This window comes from Tursiops truncatus, chromosome 5 (assembly GCF_011762595.2).
Source record: "Tursiops truncatus isolate mTurTru1 chromosome 5, mTurTru1.mat.Y, whole genome shotgun sequence".
Lineage (NCBI taxonomy): Eukaryota > Metazoa > Chordata > Mammalia > Artiodactyla > Delphinidae > Tursiops > Tursiops truncatus.
The window spans coordinates 36,808,878-36,830,588 of record NC_047038.1 but is presented as its reverse complement, the minus strand read 5'-3'; the positions used below and the strand labels follow the sequence as shown (position 1 = coordinate 36,830,588).

Genomic DNA, 21,711 nt, shown 5'->3' with positions numbered 1-21,711 from the left:
AGCGGCGGGCGAGGCGGGAGAGCGCCGCCAGGGGGACGCCCGGGAGGAGGGGGCGCGGTTCCCGCCGCTGCGCGGCGCTCGGCCCCCTCCGGCTCGGCGCGCGGCTGCAGTCTGGGCTGGGCGCTCGCGGCACATTCCGCACCCGCACCCCGGCGGCCGGGCATGTAGTAGCGGCAGCTGCGGCAGCCGCCGCGGCGGAATATGGGCGGGAACCACTCCCACAAGCCCCCGGTGTTTGACGAGAATGAGGAAGGTAAGAGGGCGAGGGGCGCCTGCCCCGCGCTGCCCCTTCGGGCAGAGGCCGGGTATCCCTCCTTCCAACACCCTTGGCCGAGCGTCGGCTGTGTGCCCGGCCCGTGCCGGGCTAGGGGCTTCTACAGAGGCAACAACTCCTCGCGTCAGTGCCCCTTAGGGGCCGGGACGGTGCCGAGCGCGAGCCCGGGCGGGCCATTCCGAGAGGAGAGTGAACCCGAAGGCTTCACTTGGGGGAGCAGGAGGGATGAGTTGACTTCGGAGGCGAGTCTGGATGTTGCTTGGGCTCCGGGGAAGCCGAGGTCTCCTTTAGAGCCCGAGGCTGAAGGAGGCGTTGTGTGTGTGTGTGTGTGGGTGGGTGTGTGTGTGTGTGTGTGTGTGTGTGTGTGTGTGTGTGTGTGTACTACGCATTTGGTCTTGTGCTTGTGCACGGGCAGGTTCCATGCTGCCCTCCTCATTCACCCAGGACAGCTTAGGGAAACTTTTCTTGATTAAACTCTGTGTCTGGGCGGAAGGCGTCCCGCTGTTGGCAGCCTCCCAGGTGTTGGAGTGGTGTAGGCGGTCCAACCTCATCTAAACTCCAGAACTGGGCTCTTATGGCTCATATCGGTAGAGCCTTCGTATTTGGAATAGCAGAACCCCTTTTCCAGCGCTGTGTGTCTGTGGGCAACTTCCTTAACCTCTCTGAAACCTTTGTTTCTTCACCTAGGAGAAGAGACTTACGATTACCGCTTACTACCTTAGGGGGTCGTTTGAAGCTTAACCAGTGGTAATTCCTGTGAGAAGTGCCTTGTATATATAATCAGTTACAGAGCTCTGCACGGTGTTCTGTGTTAACTTTGCCTCTAAAAGCTCGGTTTGCTATTGCACTGGTTTCTCCAGTCTCCACTGTGCCCCCAAATGAGAGCCAGGTCTACTGAGCATAGTCCATGTGCCAGCCAGTGTTCTAGGGCTTTACATGTGCTCACTCAGGCCTCATGGCAACCGTATGAGGTGGGTACTTCTGTTGTTCCATTTTACAGTTGAAGAAAGAGATGTGTCCTAGTCAGAGCTGGTTTTGAGGCTGGACAGTCTGCCCTGGAGGCAGTGCTTCTTGTGCCCAGGAATAGGCTTGTGGGCATCAGTCATGATCTCTGAATCTACCAAGGCTGTGGGTGGTAGTCAAACGCTCACCCCGGCAGTCCCTCTGAATAGAATACCTGAATACAGTCAATGTAATTGAGTCACGCCCATTTGGTCCTTTCTTAAAGGAGTTCCTAGTCTAGTGGCACTGAGGACCATCCATGGTGATAAGGGCAGTGAGTGGGACCAGTGCAGGGCCTTGGAGACCCAAGGAAGGCTAAGCCCTTCCTGGTTGTTTAGTCTGGAGCACAGGTAGATAGGGAGCCAGGAGTGGACAGACAAGAGGTAGCCAGGTGGGTGGGGGAGGCTCTTGTGTATCCCAGGAAGCATTTGGACACCATGTAGCTGAACTCTTCCCCAGTCAAGTTCATAATGACCCTGAATTGCTCTATGAAAGTCAAAGCGATCTTGACACTTAAATCAGTATTTAAATATGTGTTCTGCTAGGGACATATCCTGCTTGGGGTGGATGTGGGGCAGGCCTGTCCCTTTGGGAGAACTTCTGTCCTGTGAGGTTACATTCAGGGGTGCTCAAACCCTATGAGAAGATACACTCATTGACAGATGGAGAGGATTACTTGGGCCGAAAACTTTCTGTTCTCAATCAGTCAAAGGTTTCCTGTCTGTTTTGGGGAACGGACCTATATTAGTCTGCTCAGGCTGCTATAACAAGGTACCCCAGATGTGGAACTCCCTGGTGGTCCAGTGGTTAGGACTCTGCACCCTCACTGCCGAGGGCCTGGGTTCGATCCCTGGTCAGGGAACTAAACTCCCATAAGCTGTGTGACATGGCCACAAAAAAAAAAAAAAAAAAAAAGAAAGCATTCACAAGATACCCCAGATGCTTAAACAAAAGAATTTGTTGGTGGTGGTGGCTTAAACAACAGAAATTTATTTTCTCACTGTTACAGAGGCTGGAAGTCCAAGATCAAGGTGTCATCAGGGTTGGTTTCTGGTGAGGGCTCTCTCCCTGGCTTGCAGACAGCCTCCTTCTCCTTGGGTCCTCACATGACCTGTGTGCTCAAGGAGATAGAGATCTCTGGTGGCTCTTCCTCTTCTTATAAGAACGCCTGTCCCACAGGGTTAGGGCCTCACCCTTATGACCTCACTGAATGCTAATTATCTCCTTAAAAGCCCTCACTCCAAACATAGTCATGTTGGAGGCTAGAGCTTCAGCATCTCAAGTTTGGAGGGGACACATTTCGGCCCATAACAGGATCCTTTGATGAAAGCCATGGACTCCTTTCCCAGAAGAAAGCACAAACTTATGCATCACTCCCAATTTTAGAGGTTCGTGGTAGTAGCCTGGGTCAAAGGTCATGCTTTAGGTAATTTTTTAGTGTCTTTCTCTTTTATTTTCAGAGTAAATTTGCTTCCCTGTCTCTATCCTTTATCCCAGAAAATATGCTTTAAATATCTGTTGGCAAAATAGTTATATCTGGCATAGCCAAGCTTTTGATTTTCCTGCTGTTGTTCCTCATTCCAAAAGTGGTCGGGCTCAAGGTCAACTGCCTGGTTGAAATACAAGGTTAGGACTCTCCTCATTTTGCTGGCTTTCAGCTCAGTGAAACATTAACTTGTTTGATTTTGCCAGCATATGTCTCAATACCTGTGCAAGTAACACACTGTTATTTGCCGCCAATTGATTCGCTTATTTCATAGGCATGTACTGGTCATCTTTTCTGCACCCACCCCTGTGCTGGGCAGCAGGAATATGGAGAAGATGAAGGCAAAGTTCTAACCCTCAGGGAGCTCGCAGAGCAGATAAACAGCCAGGACAGTGTAAGAGAGCTCAGGGGACTGTGGTATCCTACAGGAGGTGCCCTAACCCCGGGGCAGAGAGGAGGGGTCAGAGAAGACTTCCTCTTAGACTGAGTCTTGCAGAAATGGTAGAAGTTCCCAGGAAGGAGAGGTTGGTAGGTAGGGGAAGGGTGTTTCAGAGGGAGGGAACAGAATGTGCAAAGACAGATGGTAAAGAATAAACATGGCTCTTTGGGGAGATTGTGGGGACTTTAGTACCCCTGCAATGTGGTGTGTGAGGCTGGAAGCTACAGGAGATGAACCCTGAGTGCTGGGGTAGCCTTAAAGGGCCCAGTGGCCATGTATTTGGAATTGACCTTATGGACATCTGTAGTCAACGGAAGGATTTTAAGCAGGGCAGTAACATGGTCTGGTGACCGAACATGCTGTCCCAAACCAGAGTTGCTGAGTGGTTGAAGATGCAGATACCTACGCAACCAGAACGAATCTGATTTGTGAGTAATTTAAAGCTAAACTGTAGCTGAAAATTTGCCATTGTGTAATTGTACCATAACTGTCTACATTCTGATGGCAAACATTTAACTTGCATCCAGATAATATTAAAAACTGTAACCTAGTGATACATTGTGTGGACTCCTTTTCATACCTAATTGGGAATCATTATCACGACTCAGCCAGGGAGGTCTCAGAATCTGCATTGTACTAGAGAGTTTACAGAGGACCTCTGGAAAACTGCCCAGGGTCCCATGGTCTGTGTATGGATGAGCTGGGACTCATGAGTTAACCCCCCAGGGCTGTTTAACTCCAGAGTCTGGTACCTAACACTGTTTCCTGTGCCACCCCTTAGGACCTACAGGAAAATGAATCCCTCAAAGATATGTAGGACCAACGCAGAATGAGACTAGCGCAGAGATCAGGCTCTGATAGAGGTCTCTTTATGCAAACGTCTATAGGAAGAAAGTAACAGTGCATCCTGACAGCACTTGATCATTTACAATAATCAGCTTCCATCTTCAGAAAACATTTTGTTGAGCTGTCATATCATAATGCAAGTTCTGGGAATGAAAGCAAAATCATCTCCCTTTCCAAATTCGTGTCAAAATTGTTTTTAAGGTTTTTTCCCTTTACTGTCCTAATCTATGTCTAGACATTTTTACATAAGGGTACACTTGCCACACAAAATGATTTCTGCATTTTCTCTTAGCGTCCTGTTTTAAGTAGTTTATGTTGCTATAATGTCTTCAAAATTACTATTTTAATGGGCTGTAATATTCCATCTGATGGAACTATTGTAACTTAAATGTTTTCTTGTTGTTAGACATGCAGGCTGTTTTCAGTGTTTCATCTTTATAAGTAAGTTGCCTGAAAATTTTATACGTAAAGCATTTTTCTTCTTTTAAGTGAATTCCTTAAAATGAGGTGCAGTGAGTGAGATTATTGGATCGAAAGGATTGAATAACTTCTAGGACTCCAGAAACATGTTCTTAAATTATGTTTCCAAAAGGTTTTTTTTTTTAATATCAATGTTGTATCAATTTATGGCCTGTACCCACATTTGAGGGTATCAGTTTCACAACCTTGTAAACAGCTCTGGGTATTCTCATTTTAGATTGTTAGGAGTTAAAGGGACATTTAAAAAGAAATGTAACTTCTGTATTATTGTTGGGCCAGGTAACTTCACATGCAGCGTAGAACATGAAAGCATCTTCTTGGTTAACATAAATATACAACAAAAGTTGTTTAACTCTGGGCACAGTCAGATAACAAAGGCAATTTAAAAAATCACTCCCTGAAGTTGCAATCATGCTTCACTTGGAGACAGTCTTTTGAACCTGGGGTGTCCCTGGCATTGTGATTCACAAAGTGCCTGAAATCTCTTAATGGGGCAGGATTCACTTCCAAGTTTGTCTCAACTTTTTTTTTTTGCGGTATGCGGGCCTCTCACTGTTGTGGCCTCTCCCGTTGCGGAGCACAGGCTCCGGACGTGCAGGCTCAGCGGCCATGGCTCACGGGCCACTCCGCGGCATGTGGGATCCTCCCGGACCAGGGCACGAACCCGTGTTCCCTGCATCGGCAGGCGGACTCCCAACCACTGCGCCACCAGGGAAGCCCTGTCTCAACTTTTTTAGAACTTGGGGCAAGCTCACTTATGTTATACATTGCTTTTCATCCAGTTGTACCAGTTGTGGCTTGTGCAAAAGGTGGAAACCAAACATATTCTGAGAAAGTTTGGAGTTGCTTTGAATGCACTTTGTTCTTTATATATAGAGTACGTACAGAAGTAGAGGCTGGAGAGAGGCCATGTAAGGGATGTGGGCTTATGGGCTTGGTGTCCATATGTGTATCAGGCATGTGTGTGTCTAATGCAGGAGTCTAGAATGTAAAGCTTAGACTTTAAGATCTACACCTCATTTGAAAGTTCATTTTGATTTGTCTTGTACATGGGGGATTAAGAATATTACCATAAATCAATCTGAGATGGTTAAGTAGAAATGAATTGTAGGATGCATTTATACCTTTCAACCCTCCTAGAAAATAAATATGGACTTCATGAGGATAAACCATGTACTAATCATCTCTAGAAAGTCAGACATAAGTATACACGCTAATGGATTTCACTGATTATGATGCACACACTTTCCCATGTTTTAACAGTTCTGAAATTGGGATGTGCTTTATGATCACTGCTGGTCATGGTGGTACTTGTGATGTAATTTTATTGTTTGTACATGGTCACAGTTGTTCGTACTAACATGATATATGAAAGGTCTAAAGGAACTCTTTTAAGGGATGCGAAAGAATCACATTGTAGATTAATTGGCAGCATTTCTTCCTTCTTCGTGGCACATAAAGTAAGAGTGCATTTAATGTGGATGGCACCTGAAAGCAGACGGAATAGAGCATGCCAGCCTCCTTCAGCTGCAAGTGACAGAAAAGCAACATGAGCTCCTTTAAAGGGAATTAATTGGCTCCGGCCACTTCTCATCACTTCCATTCTGGTCCAAGCCAGCGTCACCCCTCTTGCTTAGGTTATTACAATAACTTCCTTAACTGGTCTGCTTCCTTTTACCCTTCCCCTCTTCAGTGGCACCTCCATGCAGCAGCCAGAGTGATCCTGTTAACATGGGCATCATTTTTCGTGCATTGGTCTCCTCCTAAGGAGTTACAAGCTCCTTAAAGTAGGGAAGTGGTGTGATTGATTCACTGCTGTGTCCCCAAGCCCTAAAACACCTGGAACATAATAGATGCTCAATAAATTTTTGATGGACAAATCAATAAATGAATGAATGGAGGTGTGAGTCTCATCAGCTGTGGCTGGAACCAAGTTCCTGAATACTATCATGAGAAATCTTCCTCCTTGGATTCTCTCCTCTGTGTAGCTCCAAGCAGGCTCTCTCCTCATGAGGCCCTTACCACCCCCAGGCTCACAACCTCACAACTCCAAGTGTGGAAAAGGGAGTATCTTTTTCACCATCGTTGCAGAGAACATCCCAGGGTTAGTTCTGATGGGTTCTCATGAGGTCTTGGGTCATTCTTGCACCAATGGCTGTGACCAGGGAGACTGAGGCTGTAACTGGCCGGGCTGTATCTCATGCCCACCCTTGGATTCAGGGGGTGGCGTTGGTTCCCCTTGAGGCATTGGGACAAAGAAGATATGTGAAGAATCTTCTCAAGGAATATTGCAGTATCAACAGAAGAAGAGAAGTGGACCCTGGGTCAGGCAGGTAAACACAAACAGAAGCATCTATTCCAGTGATGATTATTTTTGTGTTCCTTGAAACATGGAACATTCCTTGTTTATTTTGTTGCATATCCACTTCTGCACTAGACTGTGACTTCTGAACAGCGGCAATTCTTTCCTTTTCACCTTGGTGTCTGCAAGGCCTAGAATGGGGCCAGTGAAGGCCTATGACAGCTCTTTGTTGAATGAGAGATGAAAGTAATAACTTATTGGGGGCCAATTTCTTCTATTCTTCTGAGTTCAGAAGCTGTTGAGAAACAAAGACATTTCGGGTGTATTATTAATAAAGTTGGTTTGGAGAACTGACTTGGATTTGAGTCCAGAATGGCCTTTCTATTCTTGTCCCTTAATTTCAAGCTTGAGACCTGCTTGGGCAGAGAATTGAGTCTGTAAGGTGGGCTCTGGGACCGTGGTTCCCAGTCACAGAGAAACCCAAGAAATTTCCAAAAAATGGTAACCTGTAATGATCAATGGATATCGGACTCTTGTATGTCATGATTTGGGCTATCACTTCTCTCCCAATGGAGAGAGAAGGCAGATCTTTCCCTTGGTGCTTTCTGGGGAAGACAAAAATCCCTCTTTTATGGGACAGCAAGAGGGTGGAGAGGGGAGATGGCTCTCACGATATGAGCTGGAGTGGATAGGCTGTTAGGATGGCGACAGGATTTATGATGTCTTGAGGGAAGGGTTTAAATGCCTTGAGAGAAGAAGGATCGATATTTTACAAGGATCAATCAGCATAAGCTAGCACTGAGCTTGGGCATTCTCCTGAGAGAATTGGTAGGAACAAAATATTCTTAGCAATATTCAGTTATCTAAAATCTGGGCTCTGAGCTATTACAGACAGAGATGGAAAAACTGTTCTACAAAGAGCAGTGAGAGTCCTGACACCCTAAAGGGATATTCTCCTGCAGACAACAATGGGGACAAACAGTTTAGGATACCAGGGGAGAATTGTGCACCAGAACCACCAAGAAGAGAAAATCAGGCTTATTAGCCAGAGACAACCAAGGAAGAAGTGAAGACCGATATTGTTACTGACCCTGCAGTCTAACTCCTTTCAGCCCTTGGTTTTTCTGACCATCTTGGAGTGTCCTTATTCATTGAGGAGTCTTGCCTCTGGTTCCTCTTTCCATCTGTGAAGTCAGTAATACAAATAGGCCCCATTCTCTCAATGTGGGGCTTTACCACTGTTCACCCATATCCCGTCCCTGTTTATTTCCATGCAAAGAATTGTCCTTCCTTGTCCCGTTGCAGTTCTGTGGGAACATGTGACTCGCTTTGGTCATTGTGAGCAGAGGCAATGTATGGCACATCTTGGAAAAAGTATTTACGAACTAGGTGTCACTTTGTATGTCTCTAGCTCTGGGCAACCACAATGTTCTGGATGGTGGAACTTACTTCAGCCTGCCTCCCAGAGTGAGTGCAATGTGGAACGGAGGCCACCTGACCTGGGACATGGCATCAGTGAGACAGACACTTCTGCTTTTTGAAGGCACTGAGATTTGGGGCTGCTTCTTACTGTAGCATAACACAGCCTGTCCTGATTGGAACATTGACCAAAACCAGCTCTCCCTCAGGCAGAGAGCATTCACTATTTTACAGTTAATTATTATGTTAGCTGTATTGTTATTGTAGATACGCTTTATCATGTTATTTTCCTTCTATCCTGATTTGCTGGGAGGTTTTATTATCAATGAGGGTTGAATTTAAGTAAATGCTTTTTCTCCATCTGTTGAGATAATATGTGGTTTTTCTTCTTTTTCTTTGTCTGACTAGGTGAAGATCAAATTTTTAGAGTATTCTTAAATAATAAATTAATCTTTCATTCTTGGCATAAAACCCAGTTTCTCATGATGTGATATATTATTAGATTTGATTTGGTAATAATTTTGTTTATAAATTTTTCATAAGAGGATATTATGAACAGTATGCCAATACATTTGAAATTTGGATAAAATAACTACTTTGGAAAACACAACTTAGCAAAAATAATACAAGGAGAATTTAAATATTAGAATAATTCTATATCTATTAAGGAATTGAACCTGTAGTAAAAATTTTCTTGTAAAGGGAAGTCTAGGCCCAGATGTCTTCATAGGTGAATTCTTCCAAATGGTAGAAATAATAATAATGATACAAAGCGAGTGAGAGGCATGGACATATATACACTATCAAACGTAAGGTAGATAGCTAGTAGGAAGCAGCCGCATAGCACAGGGAGATCAGCTCGGTGCTTTGTGACCGCCTGGAGGGGTGGGATAGGGAGGGTGGGAGAGAGGGAGACGCAAGAGGGAAGAGATATGGGAACATATGTATATGTATAACTGATTCACTTTGCTATAAAGCAGAAAACTAACACACTGTTGTAAAGCAATTATGCTCCAATAACGATGTTAAAAAAAATAATAATGATAATCTTCTGCAAACTCTTCCAGAGAAGAGCAAGAAAGGGCACACTTTTAATGTCTTTAAAAAAAAATTTTATTGAAGTATAGTTGATTTATAATGTGTTAATTTCTGCTGTACAGCAAAGTGACTCAGTTATATATATTTATTCTTGTTCATATTCTTTTACATTATGGTTTATCACAGGATATTGAATATAGTTCCCTGTGCTCTACAGTAGGACCTTGTTATTTATCCATTCTATATATAATACTTTGCATCTGCTAATCCCAAACTCCCAGTACTTCCCTCCCCCACCCCCTTAATGTCTTTATTAGTTTTTTTAAAAATAAATTTATTTATTTTATTTATTTTTGGCTGTGTTGTGTCTGTTGCTGCACGCGGGCTTTCTTTAGTTGTGGCGAGCAGGGGCTACTCTTTGTTGCGGTGCACGGGCGTCTCATCGTGGTGGCTTCTCTTGTTGCGGAGCATGGGCTCTAGGCATGTGGGCTCAGTAGTTGTGGCTCACGGGCTCTAGAGCGCAGGCTCAGTAGTTGTGGCACACGGGCTTAGTTGCTCCGCGGCATGTGGGATCTTCCCAGACCAGGGCTTGAACCCGTGTCCCATGCATTGGCAGGTGGATTCTTAACCACTGCGCCACCAGGGAAGCCCATCTTTATTAATTTTGTATCAAGGTTATATTGGCCTCATTAAAAGAATTTGGAACTATACCATTTCTTGCAATTCCCTGTAAGAGTTTGTTTATGATTGTTATTATTTCTAAGTTTCACATGTATGGGCCAAATGTTCATAATATCTTCTTAATCTTTTCAGTGTTTGTAGGATCTGTAATGATATCTTCTTTTTTAATTCTGATTTTGGTAATTTGTGTTTTCTCCCTCCTTAATTTATTTTTTGCTTGGTCTTGCTTGGGTTTATCAGTTTTTTAGATTTAAAAATACCCTTGGCTTTCTTAATTATTATTTGTTTGCTAATGATTTACTGGTTTATGTTCTCATTTTAATTTTCTCCTACGTACATTTTGGTTTAACTTACTGTTCTTCTTCTAGATTTTTGAGACAGAATCTTCTTTGATCATTGATTATATTTACTCACATAGTCTGCTCATTATTTCTTCCTTCACTTGGAAGTTTCCATTGGAATTATCTTCATTTTGCCTGAAATATTTTCTTTAGCATTCCCTTTAGAGTATGACTTCTGGTGACAAGTCTCACTTTTTATTTGTCTGAAAATGTCTTCATTTAAACTGTGTTTATGAATTATTATTTTTCTGGATATCAAATCTGTATCGGCATCTTTTTCCTTCAGCATTTTGAAGATATGATTCTATTGTCTTGTGGTTTTTATTGTTTCTGATGAAAAGACAACTGTCAGTACTATATTTTGCTCCTTTTCAGCTGACGTTTTGTCTTGCTGCTTTTAAGAATTTTATATTCTGCTATAAAATTTAAATCAGAAATTAAATCAGAAATTTCATTACGGTTTGCATAGGTCTGGCATTCTGGCCATTATGTCCTGTGGCTCTTGCTTCTTGTATCTGTGCTTCATTGTTATTTTTGTGGGATTCTTATTTTGTCTTCTAATATCGCATCTGACATTTTCTTTCTCCTCACATTATCAAACTCAAATTGCACAGATATTAGGCCTTATCACTATGCCTTGTATGGCTCTGACAATATTTCCGTATTTTAAAAAAACTCTTTTCTTTCTCTTTGTTTTTAGTCCGAATATTTTCTTCTACCCTATTTCTTTTGTAATCACTTCAGGTCTCTCTATCTGCTATGAAGTATAACTTTCAAGTTCTTAATATTCATTGTTGCACTTTTCAGTTCTAGAATCACCATTTGGTTCTCGTTTATGGCTTTCACCTCTGCTGAAATTCTCAAAACTTGCTTTTTAATTATTTAAACCTAACAATCACGTTTACTTAGAAGACATGTTTGATAACTCCATTATTTGGTAACCTTCTATTTTTTTTTTTTTTTGCGGTACGCGGGCCTCTCACTGTTGTGGCCTCTCCCGTTGCGGAGCACAGGCTGCGGACGCGCAGGCTCAGCGGCCATGGCTCACGGGCCCAGCCGCTCCGCGGCACGTGGGATCTTCCTGGACCGGGGCACGAACCCGCGTCCCCTGAATTGGCAGGCAGACTCTCAACCACTGCGCGACCAGGGAAGCCCATAACCTTCTAGTTTTACTGTCAATTGTTTCCTTTTAGACATCTTTTGTTTTCTCATCCATTTCATACTCATTGCTGGAACAAAGCCCTTTGGCCTCCTTACGGGAAGCGCAGAGTTTACCAAGCCTCTTCCTTTTTGGTATACTCTGATTTTTAGTGTGTGTCCTGTCCCTAAAGCCTGTGAGGTCTTGCAAACCCTGTGTGACTTCTTAGCCTCCTGAAAGCTGTTTTCAGATTTGGCAGATAACCTCTTGAGGAAGAGTGATCTCAGTGCTGGACCCATCTCTTTGGGCTTTTCTTTTTCATCGATATTCAACCTGCAGCTCCTTACTCCTTTGAGAGCTCTATGAGTCCTTCAAATAGATTTTAAAATATATATTTTGTACAGTTATCATAGTTCTTATTAGCAGGAAGGTTGACCAGAAACACTCTAGTCGACTGGAAGCAGAAGTCCTCTCCTCAGTGTTTATGTGTGCGTAATGCCTTCTAGTTTAATAATAAGCTCTCCCTGGTACCCGTGTCACCTTAGGTCTACCACCCAACACGCCTCACTTTCACAACCATACTTGCCCCCAAAACAGTCTTCTCTTGGTGTCCTCACTTTCTCATGATAACTTGGTCCTTAACTCACTACGTTGGCTTCATCATTTCAGTGAAATAGCTCTGAGTAGAGTCATGATCATTTGGTTCTTAAAACTAGCATATGATTGTAAGTCTTTTCTTTCTTGGAAATAAGAAAATGAGCTCATGCATAAACTCATGATCCAACTGAAGAGTAGAGCCTGTCCTGTACTTCTGAAGCTCCCTGGGCTTCTCCCTGACTCCATCCCCTTTCCCACACTTTCTCATTCCTAACCATACAGTGTTTAATTGTTACTGCTTTATGAAATTTATAAAAATAGTACCACGTTTTATGTATTCTTCTGTACTTTGCAGTTTTTGCTCAAGATTGAGTTTCTAAGATTCACCCATGCTGTGTATAGCTGTACTCTCTTCATTTTCACCAATGTATAATGTTCCATCATGTGACTGCACCGTGAACTTTATCCTTCCTACTGACAGTGGACATTTGTACTCTTTCTAGTTTTTGACTATTATGAACAATGCTGCTATGAACAATTTTGTATATATCTCCTGGTGCACATACGCAAGAGTTTCTCTAGAACGTATACCGTTAGGAAAATGGCTGGGTCATAGAATAGGTGTATGTTCAACTTTGTTAGATAATGGCAAATTGTTTTACAAAGTAGTTGTACCAGTTTACACTCTGATTAGCCACGTATAGACGCTTCCATTGCTCTACATCAGCATTGTTGTAAAGAAATATGATGAGGTCGCCAAATGCAAGCCATATTTGTAATTAAAAAATTTCTACTAGTGACATTATAAAGGTAAAAAGGATTAGGTGAACTTAATAATATACTTTATTTACCCTAACATAACTAAACTATTTTAATTTCAATGTCAAAATTATTGAGATATTTTACATCCTTTTATTCATACTAAATCTTTGAAATTGGGTATGTATTTTACAGTAACAACATGTCTCAATTTGGATTAACTACATTTAAAGTGTTCAAAAGCCACATGTGGCTCGTGGCTACCCTGTAGGACCACACACCTTTCCTTCCTTGCCAATATTTAGTTATGGGCTTATTTCATATTTGCCAATCGAATGAGCATAAAATGGTATCTTATTGTTTTAAATTGCATTTCCTCACTAACAGGTTGAGGTTTCTTTATATATTTCGTTCCCACTTTTGTGAAGTGCCTGTTCATAGCTTTGTTAGTTTTTCTTCTAGAAGAGTCTGCCTTTTTGGATTGATTTGTTCCTTACATATTCTAGATAACTCCTCTTTGTCAGTTATATGTGTTGCAAATATTGTCTCCTATTTTTTGATTTCCCTTTTTAAGTCCTTTATGATGTTCATTGGCTGTTCCTTCTCCGTCTTCTTTGCAAGTTCAGCCTCCTCCCCCTTGCAGTAAATCTTGGAGTTCCTCAATACTGAGCCCTGGTACCTCTTCCTTAGCTCTCTGTACTGTCTCTCCAGGTGAGATTGCCAACCCCTACGTGTTCAGTCACTCTGTACCAGTCTGAGTGCAGTCAGGAGACCAAAGCAATGTCAAAAAGGGAAAATGTAGTACAAAGGACTGTCATCTAGTCAAAAGGTTGACTTCGAAAAGGAGTCAGGACTCTAGGAGATCCAGAAGTAGCAATTTCAGGAAAACAGCTGCTCCCTCTAGGGCTGAGGGTGAGTTAACAAGGGAAGAGCTCAGAAACCTAGAAGAGGGCTTCCCTCTCCATCTAGGCTGTTTCAGATCTCATTGGGAGGGCCTGGTTGTCAGAGGAACAGGCATCCTACTGGGTGGCACAGAAGCTTGCGGGAGGATGCTGGCTGCAGCTTGCGCAGGAGGGCCGCTGAGATAAGGGCTACCAGGTCCCCTGCACCCCAGCCTGCTGCAGCACGTGGAAAGCAGCACACTGGAAGAAAAAGGGACGCCCCTTCCTCCCACTCTGGACCGGCAGTGTCTCTGTTGTGCCCTCTATTGGCCATGCCGAACATGAAGCCAGCTGGAAATAAACGTCCACAGGGTCCCGTCCAGTGTCACAAAGCAGTGGATTTGGAGCTCAGAGACAGCACATGCGTAACTGGTGCCTATTCCTCTAAAACCATGACTCAGTAATTTATTGCCTTAATTCACATTTCTCCTCTGGGCTCCCAGTCTGTGTGCCTGTATTTCCACTTGGATGTCTCAGAAGATTTAATACCTCAAATTCAAAATGACCTCAATCAAACTCATGTGTTTTTCAGAGTTTCCGAGCTTAGTGCGCAGTACCATCATCTACCCAGTTGCAGGAGCCAACGTCTCTGAGGTTTTCCTTGATCCTTCCATCTCCCTCACCCCCGTGAATCCAATTAGGCACCTGGCTGTGTTGATTTTACCTCCCAAATATCTCCCAAATCTGCCCTTTCTTTCCAGCCACACCAGTACCATCTCCATTCAACATCGCCCCTCATGGGACCCCTGTGCTGCCTCCTGACTGGTCTCCGTGCTCCCTCTTGCCCTTTCAGTACATCCTCCATCCAACCACCAGAATCAGTTTTAAATCATGAATATGACCAAGCTGGTCCTGCTCAGCGGTCCTTAGTGGCTTCATTGCTCTCAGGACGAAGATTAGGAATGTAATATGGCCTCCAAGGTTGTATGGTGCGGAACCTGCCCAACTCTCCCATCCTGTCTCATCTCGTGTGAGTTCAGTTCACTGCTGAGTTAAATTGCTCAGTGCAAAGTTGTTAGAGTACCTGGCACGTGGGCACTGTCCCATCGAGTTAGCAACTCCTCTCATTCTTCCTGTAATCAATGCTGTTATTTATACTCTTAGACCATGGGAGTATTCTTTCAGTTTCATGTAAGTTCCATGCCCACTACTGCCCCAGGGCCTTATCACTTGTTCTCTCTGCCTGAAATGCTCTCCCACCCACCTCCACCCCACTTGGTTTAGTTATCTCCCACTCATCTTTCTTCAAGATGCCTTATCTTATTCCCAGACTGCCTCACGACCCCCAGGGAACCCCCCTCAGATTACCATGTGCCCTTTCCTAACATTTATCACATTTGCAGTTCTTTGCTTATTTGTGTGAATCCTTCATTAATGTCTGTCTCCCCCCAAGACCGAAGTCTCTATGAGGACAGGGCCTTGTAGTGTCTAGTGTGGGTCCCACTGCTTTTACAAAGTGTCTGTCATTGTAACTGCTGGTCCTTGACCGTCTGCCAGGAAAGACAAAGAAACATCACTGTGTAACCTATGACAGGTAACAGCTTCCCTCCTTGTATCTGAAGGAGGCAGTCTAGGGAAAGGGAAAACCGAATTATATTTAAGAAGCACCTTGTATGGGCCAAACATTGTTCACACACGATTTCACGTGGTCTTTAGAATAACACTGCAGAGGAAGAGCGGTAACCTTGGCTTCATTTTATACCCAAGGATGTTGGGGTTTGGAGAAGTTGACTAAGTTGTCTTAGGTGATAAAATTGTGGTGCTTGGTCTCACTTCTTTCTGTATACCTGGAGCGCTCTTTCCCGCATGACAGTCTTTCCCAAGATTCAGCTGTTTGTGTCCCACCTGCAGAATTATTTTTTACCACAGCCATGTATTACCTGTACTGTTATTTACTTAATACTTTTTTCTATCTTGACTGATTTTACTTTACTAGAACTTTTTAAAAAGGCGCTTAAATGGATTAAGACTTCTATAACTGGGAAGAAAGATAAAGTCAAGATAAAGTACGGTAGATAAAAAACAATGATATTCAGTGTAGCAAGATATTATTAACCTTTTTGTTTTGTTTTTTTTTTGTTTGTTTGTTTTTTTGTGGTACGTGGGCCTCTCACTGCTGTGGCCTCTCCCGTTGCAGAGCACAGGCTCCGCACGCACAGGCTCAGCGGCCATGGCTCACGGGCCCAGCCGCTCCACGGCACGTGGGATCTTCCCAGACCGGGGCACGAACCCGTGTCCCCTGCATCGGCAGGCGGACTCTCAACCACTGCGCCACCCGGGAAGCCCTTATTAACCTTTTGTACACCCTTCCTTTGTGACTTGCTCAGTGGATATTTTTGGAGTGGATTTGTAATCACTGAACTCCCAGCAGACCTGGGCGGCAGCTGGGTGGATGCAGGGTTGGGCCCTGGGGGGGTCTGCAGGGTAGGCGTTTGCGTGTTAGCTCGAAGGCGGGGGTAGGTCCCTGAAGGGAAGTGAGTCCCACACTTTGTTCCCAACATCAGAGCTGCGGCTTGATGCTCTTTCAATCACACTGCAGCTTCCAGCCCTGCTTAGAGATAGTATATTGGCCTCTGGGCTTATGTGTCTCTGGGACACAGCAGGCGCCCTGCCAGGTACACCCTGGAATCTTCCAGCAGGGAAGCCCCGTCCACAACACAGTGGTTAAGAGCGCAGACCGTGGAGTCAGACTGCCTGGAGTTCCATGCTGGCTCTGCTACTTACTAGCTGAGCAACCTCAAGTAAGTTTCTTCTCCTCCCTGATTCTCAGTTTCCTCATCTGTAAAATGGGGATTCAGTGGTACTTACTTCATAAACTCTTCTGAGGAGTAAATGAGTTACTACACGTAAAATGCTTACTAAATAGTCTGGCACATAATATGTACTATGTAAGTTTTATTAAATTAGATTAAGTTTTGTGACTGAAGAAGGTCATGCACAGAGGTTAAAAGGACAGGTTTTGGGGGTTACACAGGTTTAAATCCTGATTCTTCTACATATTGTCTAACTGTGGAGCAGTGCCTTAACTTTCCCAAGCCTCAGTTTCCTCCTCTGGACAATGGGATGCAATCTGATACAGTTGCCATGGGAATGGAGTGAGGTGATGCTTCTTACAGTGAACAGTGCTTAGGAGGGCACTTGGCCCAACACCTGGCAGCATGATATATGTACAAAGAGAGAGGTCAGGTGAGGATTGCTGTTCCTTTCAGCCTGAAGAAAGAAGTTGTTCTGACTCCCTCCTGCCTTCAACCCCTATCGTCAGGAGGGATTCCTCATTTCCATTCTCCTAGGAAACAGCCTGTTCAGACAAGCTTCCTTGTCCGAGTCCTCATCACATCTGTCAGGAAGGCCAAGGCCTATTTTCAAGAAGCCCGACTCTGGCAAGTTGTGTGGAACAGGAGATCAGGGATAGCCGTCCTCTTGTTGGTGGTCGATGCCACTGACATGGATCAAGCCGACTTTTGAGTCTTTTTGCTCAATCTCTTGGCGGCTCCTATGGAGGGCTTGGGAGTGGAGTGGGATTTTAGGGAGGATTAGATATCGGGCCCCCGTCTTTTAGAAAATGTCCATCATCTTAGGTGCTTAAAGGAAAAGAAGAAAAAGACTTCTGGATGCCTGGTATTGTGGATTGAGTTGAGTCCCCCCAAATGAGTATGTTGAACCCTAACCCCCAATATCTCAGGATATGACCTTATTTGGGGACACAGATGTAGTTAAGTTAAAAAGAAGTCATTAGCGTGGGCCCGAATCTCATAAAAACAGGAAATTGGAACACAAAGACAGACACACACACAGGGAGAGTGCCATGCACACATGGAGACACAGGTGGGGTAATATGACCACAAGCCGAGGCACACCAAAAACTGGGCAATCCACCAGACGCTGGGAGAGAGGCACGGAACAGATTCTCCCTCACTGCCTCAGAAGAAACCATCCCTGCTGATACCTCAGTGTTGGACTTCCAGCCTCCAGAGCTGTGAGAAAATAAATTTCTATTGTTTTAAGCCACCCAGTTTGTGGTACTTTGTTATGGTGTCCCTAGGACACGATTTCACCTTGTTTTACCATTATGTAGTAACTTCAATGTGACGTTCTAGAGGAAGCCACAGATCAGGTCTGGGAAGTGTTTCCAGAAAAGGCAATTTCTTTTTTTTTTTTTTTTTAAGATTTTTCTTTTATGTAGACCATTTTTTAAAAGCCTTTATTGAATTTGTTACAATATTGTTTCTGTTTTATGTTTTGGTTTTTTGGCCTCGAGGCATGTGGGATCTTAGCAGCTCCCAGACCAGGGATTGAACCCACACCCCCTGCATTGGAAGGCAAAGTCTTAACCACTGGACTGCCAGGGAAGTCCCCAGAAAAGGCAATTTCTGAGTCAATCCTGAGGTAGGGACAGGAAGCATTGAGGGGGAGGTAATGTGGGGAGGAAGGAAAGAGCTGAGAAGGTGGGGCTGGGGAGGCCCTTTAAGGCTAGGAGAGCAGCATGTGCAGAGGTGAATGGGTGGAAGGAACAGGGAGGTATTTGGAGTTAATGGGGAGTGGGTATGGTGGGGGAGGGGGCATGGGGGAGGGAAGCCATAGAGATGGGGCTGGAGACTTAGGCCAGAGCCATGCATTAAAGGGCCTGGAGTGTCATGCTATGTGTCTTGGTTGGCTTGGTTGCCACAACAAATACCACAGACTGGGTGGCTTGAACAACAGACATTTATTTCTTACAGTTCTGGACCCTGGGAAGTCCAAGATCAAGGTGCTGATGAGACCTTTCTTCTGGTTTGCAGACAGCTGTCTTCTCTTTGTACCTTCACCTGGTGGAGAGGGAGAGAGTTCTAGTCTCTCTCTGTAAGGACAGTAATTACTCTCTCTCTAAGGACACTAATCCCATCATGGGGCCCCACCCTCATGACCTCATCTAAACTCATTATCTCTCAAAGGCCCCATCTCCAAATACCATCATCTCATTGGGGGTTAGGGTTTCAGCATAACAATTTTGGGGGGACACAAATATGCACATCTCCATATACTAAGGAATTTGATTTTTATTCTTAGTTGGCAGAACTGACTCTGTTATCTGTGAGACTCAGTGCAAAATAAAAAGGTGGGGTCCCTCATTCCAAAATTGGAAACATGCTGTTAAAGGTACTAAGATATAAAGCTTTTTCCTTTCTTTCATGGTCTCCCTCTTTCTCTTGGTTTGTCATGGTGTTTTTTATCTGCTATTTAATAGCAATCTCGCTAAATAACATTTAAAATTTTGAATTATCAGTGAGCATTTTACCATTCATCTCTGAATTGTGCAATGCCAGTTTTAAATGCAAATACAAGAGCATTGAACTCTCGTGCGGAATCACAGAAATTACCCAATTCATACATCAAGGTACATATATGAACATATATTTCATTCTGACCAGAACAGTGGAAACACTGCAGAAAATTAACTCTTTTTATTTCCCTCCTTGATACGTGTGCTTTCTACCAACGCTGCCTACCTTCAGCTGACTGATGAGTGAGGAGAGATGGAAGGGAAGAGGAACTATGGTTGTCTCATATTTTCCTTTCCATCTGTGTCATCACTTCAGCCTCAGTGATTTGCTAACACAGGGAAGTAACACAGGAAGGAAAGGATATGACCAAGGTTCTTTGGTCCTTGCAGTCTCTTAGGACACCTATGCTTCTTTTCGCATTTGGAGTAAGTTAGTTCTAGTTGGACAGAATACTTGGTCTCTGCGGGCCGTCAGTGCCCCTGCTTACTCAGATATAGACAAAACACACTTACCTGGGTCTTGCTGAACCTCCACACTTCATGGATCCACCAGAATTCTGTGCTCACGAAGCATTACAGATGCCATATGGGAATGAGGGACATGCACATTGAGTGTAAAGCCTCTGCTCATGCGCACGCCCCACTGTAACGCCTTACAAAGCTACATTTCCAAGGTGAAAGACAGCAACTCCATAGTGTTCAACCAAGTGTAGGGCCCTGAGCTCGGAGCTCTGTGTTATTGCATGCCCACAAAGCTGGCCCTCTTAGTAGAAGATGAGGCGACACTAATAGTTTTAACCTGGGGAGTGATGTGACCAGTTTCCGTTTTAGAATGATCACGATACCTGCAGACTGAAGGATGGGTTGGCAGGGGGAGAAATTGGTGGCCAGGAAGACAGTATAAAAAAATCCATAAGAAAGGGAGGAGGGTTGTAAATCCCCATAATTGGATATGTTGGCATATGTGTAGACAGTTACCTGTATCACTATATATTGATGTACAGGAAAACACAAATACTCCTACAGGTGTTTTTTTACGAATCTAGCCCCTTCACCCTGTGGATAATGCCAGTGAGCTCCCACTTACAGGCAATATAGCTTATCAAATTCAGCAAAATCATGGCACAGCAGAATTTTCTATAGTTCACTTAGGTGGTATAATATGTTTATAAATTCCATTTAAAATGTAATTAATTTTAAGCACACTTTTTAAAAAAAATTGAAAAGTCACTGCATGTCATATTTAATAAGTTCCAACATAGTTTCTTAACCCTCCTCTCCAGAGTATAATTACTCCATCAGTCTTCCTGGAGAATCAGAGGGAGCTTAGTAGAACACACCTTTCATGCATTAACCAGAATTGTGCTTGCTTTGGAGTTGCATTGGAAAGTTATTTGCATTGGCATTTTACTTCTTCCAGGACATAACAAATGTTTCTGATCTTCCTGAGGTATCTTGGTCTTAAACTGAGGTTATAAATCTTTCAGAGCTTCTGTTTACCAATTCCTTTAATTTCTGTGATGTGACAGGTAGGGAGAGAAACAAAGCTATAATTTATGACTCTTCTTCTTTCTTAGCCAGCAAATAAGACACAAGATCAGGCCCTGGTATGCAGGTTGGCAATTTGGTTTGTGTTTTGGCTTCTGCTTCTGAGTTGCTCCTGGGGGAGGTGTACCTACTCCCCATCTTTCTGGAAGTGTTTAACTGTTTGTAAATAATGGGAACACTGTGTTAGATTTTGATATAGATTTCTGGCTGAGGCTATAGGGCAGAGGGTCTTAAATATGATATTGGTTTGAGATGAACTAGCTGTTTAAAAAACCACTAGTGGGCTTCCCTGGTGGTGCAGTGGTTAAGAATCCGCCTGCCAATGCAGGGGACATGGGTTTGAGCCCTGGTCCGGGCAGATCCCACATGCTGCGGAGCAACTAAGACTGTGTGCCACAACTACTGAGCCTGCGCTCTAGAGCCTGTGAGCCACAACTACTAAGCCCGCATGCCACAACTACTGAAGCCTGTGCGCCTAGAGCCCATGCTCCGCAACAAGAGAAGCCACCGCAATGAGAAGCCTGCACACTGCAACAAAAGAGTAGCCCCCGGGCTTCCCTGGTGGCGCAGTGGTTGAGAGTCTGCCTGCTAATGCATGGGACACGGGTTTGTGCCCCGGTCCAGGAAGATCCCACATGCCGCGGAGCGGCTGGGCCCGTGAGCCATGGCCGCTGAGCCTGCGCGTCCGGAGCCTGTGCTTCGCAATGGGAGAGGCCACAACAGTGAGAGGCCTGCGTACCGCAAAAAAAAAAAAGAGTAGCCCCTACTCGCTGCAACTAGAGAAAGCCCGCGCACAGCAACAAAGACCCAATGCAGCCAAAAATAAATAAATAAATTTATAAAAAGCAAACAAACCACTAGAACATTATTTGCCGACAACCCCATCATTTGTTTTTGTAGGCACAACTTATGCCCTGCAGGCTTAAAGTTTTAGTTGCCAACCCAAAGGTTTTACATAGATATCTGGTAGGAATCTCACTCTTAGCGCCCCTCAATTGAACTCTTGCTTCTCTGCCCCATCCCTAAATCTGATCCTTCCCATCTTCCCTATTTTAACAAATAGCAGTTCCATTCTTCCAGTGATGAAGGCCAAAACTTTGGAGTCATCCTTGACTTTTCGTATGGCACCTACCCTCTTTCCTGTAGTCCTCCCATTCCTG

The 21,711-nt window shown here is 44.2% G+C and overlaps 1 protein-coding gene and 1 non-coding gene across 3 annotated transcripts in view; both read left to right on the top strand.

Annotated features, from left to right (window-relative positions):
- The first annotated feature begins 201 nt into the window (after positions 1-201).
- STK32B (serine/threonine kinase 32B) overlaps positions 202-21,711 on the top strand; it is a 342,731-nt gene continuing 321,221 nt past the window's right edge. For both annotated transcript variants that reach the window (XM_019928052.3, XM_019928051.3), the window contains exon 1: positions 202-253. In XM_019928052.3, the coding sequence (XP_019783611.1) occupies positions 202-253 (52 nt within the window). The remainder of the gene's footprint in view (positions 254-21,711) is intronic.
- TRNAE-CUC (transfer RNA glutamic acid (anticodon CUC)) lies at positions 2,066-2,138 on the top strand. The gene has a single exon. It is a non-coding gene; the product is annotated as a tRNA-Glu (tRNA).